The sequence below is a fragment of the Calidris pugnax genome, unplaced genomic scaffold (genome assembly GCF_001431845.1).
Source record: "Calidris pugnax isolate Ruff unplaced genomic scaffold, ASM143184v1 scaffold280, whole genome shotgun sequence".
NCBI lineage: Eukaryota > Metazoa > Chordata > Aves > Charadriiformes > Scolopacidae > Calidris > Calidris pugnax.
Window position 1 is genome coordinate 1,714,270 of NW_015091123.1, and position 6,006 is coordinate 1,720,275.

The window sequence follows — 6,006 nt, forward strand, 5'->3', positions numbered from 1 at the left end:
GGGGGGGGGCAGTCTGGGGGTGCAGGGCCGAGCCGCTGACCTGTCCTGCTGTTGGCTCCGTCCCCCGCCGGCTGTGGGGCTGCCAGAAAAGTACCAGCACTTCCCAAAAACAATCTGGCAGGAAAGATGCCATTTCCATCACCCGCCGCAATCAGAGCCCCGGGTTCATTTAATGACGCGGCCGCAGCCCTCACTCCCACAAAACCCTTTTCACCCGCTTCCTCATGCCCACGCCACCCCCTTCCCTCCATTAATTTAGAATTAAATGACATCATGAATTCCCGAAGCGCGGGACCTGCCGACCCCCCCGTGGGGCTGGGCAAGGTGTCCCCCAGGAGCTCTGCTCCCCCGTCCCACCCCATCCCACCCCTGCTCCCCGTGGGGCAGGTTCACCTCCAGGACCCCCGCGGGAGGAAGGGGTTTTGTGGGGGCTGTGGGTGGGCAGTTGGGGTGACTTTGCAAGGAAAAAGCTGCAGCAAATGCATTTTCACTCCTGCCAGCTGCTGTCCTGGAGGGGGAGGGAGCTGGGGGGACACGGGGAGCAGCCCCAAGCTCCCCAATGAAGGGCAGGGCTGAGAACCCCTGGGTGGGGAGGGGGATCCTGCTTTCCTCTGGTCCCATGGGCTGGATGAGCATCCCCAACCCCTTGGAGAGCTCTGACTTGAGGGGGATGAAGCGCAGGGTCGGGGTGGGGGACATGGGGTTCAGAGCATGGCCATGGAGGGTCCGGGGAGGGGGACAGTGTCCTCAGAGCACGGCCATGGAGGGTCCAAGAAGGGGACACTGTCCTCAGAGCACGGCCATGGAGGTCCAGAGAAGGGGATGCTGGCCTCAGAGCACGGCCATGGAGGTCCAGAGAAGGGGATGCTGGCCTCAGAGCACGGCCATGGAGGTCCAGAGAAGGGGATGCTGGCCTCAGAGCACGGCCATGGAGGTCCAGAGAAGGGGATGCTGGCCTCAGAGCACGGCCATGGAGGTCCAGAGAAGGGGACGCTGGCCTCAGAGCACGCCACCGGTAGCCCCACAGGTCTTGGTGGGGATGATCCTCCTCTTGCAGGAGAACATCTTGCGGAGCTCCCCGCGGAAGCGGTCGTGGAGCCAGGCGTAGAGGAAGGGGTTGCAGCAGGAGGAGCTCATGGCGAACCAGTGGCAGAGCAGCTGGATGAGGAGGAAGTAGTGCTTGTTGATGAGGTTGATGTCGATGTCCCGGATGATGTTGAAGACGTGGATGGGCAGCCAGCAGACCCCGAACGCCGCCACCACCAGCACGATGAGGCGGAAGATCTTCCTCTTCCTCAGGCGGTCGAACTCGGCTTGGCTCTGGGTGGGGTGGCCGGGCACCACCCGGTTCCTCAGCTTCACCGAGATGCAGATGTAGGAGAGGGAGAGGGCAGAGAGGGGCAGGATGTAGGTGACGATGAGGGTGCCGTAGGCGTAGGCCAGGCGCTGCGTCTCCTTCTCCATCCAGAACTCCTCGCAGATGGCGAAGCCCTCCTGCCGGAACTCCACGTGGTAGGTGTGGGCGACGGCGGGGGCCACCAGCCCACAGGAGAGCAGCCAGATGCCCCCCACCACGTAGACGCAGCTGGTGACCGAGATGCGCTTCTTCAGGGGGTGCACGGTGGCGTAGTACCTGCGGGGAGAGAAACGGGGGGCACTGAGCCCTGAAGCATCCCAGGAACCCCCCGGAGACCCCCCTGGTGCTTCCCGGGCACCTAATGAAGGCAGGAAGGCATGAGGGAGCTCCTGCTGGGAAAGGGGTGGCTGGAGATGGGGGGGACAACCATGTCCCCTCGCCCTGCCATGGAAGCACAGGGTCACTTCTGCTGTTTTGGGGGAGCGGGGCCGGGCACAGAGCATCCCCCCCCTGCAGCCAGAACCCACCAGCATCACCCCCATCCTTTATGGGTCAGCAGCATCCTTTATGTGAGGAGATCTCTATGGAAACACGCGGGGATTTTTTTATAAACAACCCCCTCCTCATCCCCTGCCCCGGGCGCACTCAGGGAGGCACAAGTGCTCTCCACCCAGGGGCCAGAACACAGTGTGATTTGGCTGGAAATTTATCCAACAAAGGCTGGAGAACGGGGTGTAAACTCCAGCAGCCCTCGTGCGAGCGCTGTGCTGGTCGGGGGGGCACAGAGCTGGCTGGGGGGGGCACAGAGCTGGTCGGGGGAGAACTGGGATTTGGTGGAGATGGCTTCATGCAGACAAGGATGAAACTACCCAACACCACCTCTCGATGCCCAGCAGCAGCCCCACCAGCCCCATCCCGCTTCTTCCCCCCCGGGACTGAGCCCCGATGCTAAAGAACAGGCTGCAGAGACTGCAAAGATCCCCTGGGTATCTCCTTTTCCAATTTTGAGTGTTTGGCACCCAAAACCCCTGAGCTGAGCAAACAGCAGCTTAAGGGGACTGGGAAGGGGGGGACAGACCCGGACCCCCTCCCCATCCACACTTACCTGTCAACCGCGATGGCCGTTAGGGTGAAGACGGAGACGTAGACGGTCATGGGCTGCATCAGGAAGACGAAGTAGCACAAAAACTTCCCAAAAACCCAGCCCTGGGGGTTGAAGGCGTAGGCCAGGGTGAAGGGCACGCACGTGGCACACATCAGCATGTCGGAGAAAGCCAGGTTCCCGATGAAGAAGTTGGTGACGTTGTGCATCTTCTTGGTCTTGCAGATGACATAGAGGAGCAGGTAGTTGCCGAAGATGCCGACGAGGACGACCAGGGCGTAGCAGGGGATGATGAGGAGCTTGAAGGACTGGATGAGCTGCACCCCGGTGAACTGGGCGCTGGCGTTGGAGCCGTTCTGCAGGGCCAGCTCATAGATGGTGGCGTTGGTCATGTCCCTGTCCCCCTCCATGCCTGAGGCTGAGCCCCTCCACCTGCCAGGAGCAGGGAGGCAAGAAAACCTCTGTCTTGACCAGCCTCAGCACCCCAAAAATCTGTTGGTCAAAGGTTTCAGGTGTCCATGGGGCACATCCTGCTCCTCGTCACAGTTTTGCTGCTGCTGTCCCCCCCCGGCTGTCGCACAGGACCCTGCCCCACACCCAGAGAGGCTCTGTGGGACCCCTGCCCCACACCTGGGGAGGCTCCACAGGACGACAGGTTTGTCCTGTGGGCTTCTAGGGAGGAAAATGGAAAAATCAGGCTCGGAAAAGGGGTGATGCCGGTGAGCAGCCCTGCATCGGGGGGGGGAGAGACAGCCCCGGGCTGGGCAGCAGTGATGGGCTGGAGGGGGGGGAAGAGGAGGAGGAGAAGGAGAAGAAGAGCAGCAGGGCTGCCGGGGGGCTCAGGGGAAGCACTTACCCAGACCCGGTCTCATCAACACCCCTTTAGACGAAGCGTTTGCAGCAAATCCTGCCTCTGCCCCAGCCCCGCCGGCGGCTGCTGGCAGAAGGGAGAGGGAAGAGGCAGCCGAGCCAGAAAATAGCTCCTAATGTTGCTGGGAATAACAAAGGACGTTAATGGATAAACGAATAAAGATGCTCTGCTACTTTTTTGCAGCCTCACATCCTCGTGTGCCTGCACCCAGCTCATCCATCCCCCTAACGAGATTAACCAGGCTCTCCTCAAACGCTGGGTCTGGCCGCAGCCTGGGCTCTGTCGCTGCTCCCGTTCAGGGGGGGCTCAGCCGAGGTTTTTCCTGCCAAAAGCACCCCCAGGTTCCACATAATCACCTGCGAGGGGAATGGGATGGGGATAAGGAGGAAATTCAGGGGCAGAGATTCCATCAGTCCTGGCCAACAGGTCCCTGCCCACCCGGGAAGCCTGTGCCCCACACTGTGCTCACTCCCGGACCCCCAGGGCCCCCAGCCCGGGCTGCTCCCGTGTCCCTGCCACCCCCTGCCCATTGAGTCACCTCCCTCCCACCGCAGCCCAACTTTAAGTTCTTGGGCTATTTCTATATGTTATCTCCTGCTCTTTCCCAGCACAGGACTTGCCTCCCTGTTTATTTCTCTCTCTCCCAGCTGTTATTTCACCCTTAAGCCCCCACTGATTAACTAAGACCGAAGCCCACCCGGCAGATTTTGGAAGCCCCCAGGGGAACCCAAGGGAGAGCAGCCCCCAGTTTTGCAATACGTCTCAGCAGCACCCCCCCCCTCCAAAAGCCCCACAGTCTGAGTTGTAATTGACTGGGGTTCTGGATCAACTTCCACGCACCCTGCCTGCTGCCCCCCACCTCAAAGGACTCTCTCAGAGGCAGAAAAGGCATTTCAGAGTAAAGTCTCCCAAATAAAAAAATTTGCCGTTGGATCCAAAGCCCTGCAATCGCCCCCCCACCCCCAGCCAGCCCTGCGCTGCTCTTTGTTCTGCTCAGAGAGGGAAATTGCCAGCAGGTAAAAATCCCCCTGTCCCCAGTAAATAAATTACCTTTTGTGTAGAAGCCTCCTCCTGAAACATGTCCTCAGCCCCCAACACGTCCCCAGACCAAGGGCCACTTTTCCAAAGGAAGAGCTGGCAGCAGGGAATTAAGTTGTGCCGCCCAGCGGTGCTCCAAGGCACCCGCCTTCCTGCGGGCTGGGCAGCTCGGGGGGCTGCCCTGGGGGTGCCAAGGGGAGCAGACCCCCCCCGAGCCCCTCTCACCAGCCACCGGGGTGTGCTGAGACCAGTTGGGACCTCGGTGTGGGTACTGAGACAGCAGAAAAATTAAATAATTACAAGGTATTTGGGGAAATGCCTCCCGCAACCTCATCCTGCCCTTTCTGCCCAGCATCAGGGTCCTGAAATTATGGGGGTTCAGGGGGGCACCCACATGAGCCACCCACACCAGTGAGGGGGTGCTCGCTCCTGCACTCACTGGGTGCTCAGGTTTGCACTATAAATAGTGCAATTAATTGGGTACTCACGGGTGAACCGATGGGGCGCTCACACGTCCAATAATTGGCCACTTACGCATAAAAATAAATGGGTGTTGCAGCATTTGTTAATTGGGTTCTCATGCAAAAAGGCAGGAGAGGCTGCCATGGTGCCCGGTAGAGGCACGGGACCGGCACAAATATCTCAGCACCCTCAAAGCCCGGGGTGAGCCCCAACTCTGGGGGTGTCTCTGCAGCTCCCCTGGGCTCTGGGGGTGGGAGTGGGAACATCTGGAGGACATGCACACAGCTGGAGCTGCACAGCAGCAGGTACCCAGCAAAGCCACCCCAAAACAGCTGCCATCCCAGCCAAGTAGGGGTACTGGGGGCTGTGACTGTCCCGCTGCTGAGCCCAGGACCCTGGTCCTCATCATCCCGTGAGAAGCCCACAGACTCCCAGGGCATGAGTGAGCCTGAAAAAAATAAATCTCTGAAGCAGCTTATATCCTAAAGGGGGCTAAAATGTGGGGTTTTAGCCTAAAATGGGAGCATCTTCTGCATTAAAATATCATTCCCGCATCCCCCTTCTTTGCCAAAACTCTTCTCAGCTGTTCCCAAAGGAAGTTTTTATGTCACAGGCTGGCACCCATCCTCCTGCCACGTGCCACCCTCGCAGCGAGGGGACATCCCTGCCATGGGGGGGACAGAGCCCATTTTGGTGCTGCAAGGAAGCTTTTATGTCACAGGCTGGCACCCATCCTGCTACCATGTCCTGGCTGCCACGTGCCACCCTCACAGCGAGGGGACATCCCTGCCATGGGGGGGACAGAGCCCATTTTGGTGCTGGCTGGGTGGCCACAGCACCACCCCCACGCCGTGTGCCCGGTGCCCCCATCCCACGCCGGTGCCCCCGGTGCCCCCATCCCACACCGGTGCCCCCGGTGCCCGGCTGGGCAGGCGCCCGGCAGGCTCTGTTTGTGCCTTTTGTCTCCATGACGTTGAGACCGGGCTGTTAATTACCTGGCAGTTGCCATGGTTATGCCAAAGCCCTCCAAGAGATGCTGCTGGGCAGGATGCAGGATGGGGCGAGGGCACCGCTGCCAGGGGCTGTGGGAAGGGGGGACAGGGACTCCCCCAAAACACCCCCCCTATTCCCATTGTTGGGGCCACCCTGGCTCCAGCCGTGGCTACCTCAGCTCTG

At 60.4% G+C, this 6,006-nt stretch overlaps 1 protein-coding gene across 1 annotated transcript; it reads right to left on the reverse strand.

The window, feature by feature from the left end:
- Nucleotides 1-999: 999 nt before the first annotated feature.
- On the reverse strand, nucleotides 1,000-2,869 carry LOC106897638 (prolactin-releasing peptide receptor-like). Its single transcript, XM_014958402.1, has 2 exons — nucleotides 2,463-2,869; nucleotides 1,000-1,633 (listed from the first exon to the last, which is right to left on the reverse strand). The coding sequence occupies exons 1-2, from the start codon at nucleotides 2,867-2,869 to the stop codon at nucleotides 1,000-1,002; spliced, it is 1,041 nt and encodes a 346-aa protein (XP_014813888.1).
- Between the last annotated feature and the right edge of the window lie 3,137 nt (nucleotides 2,870-6,006).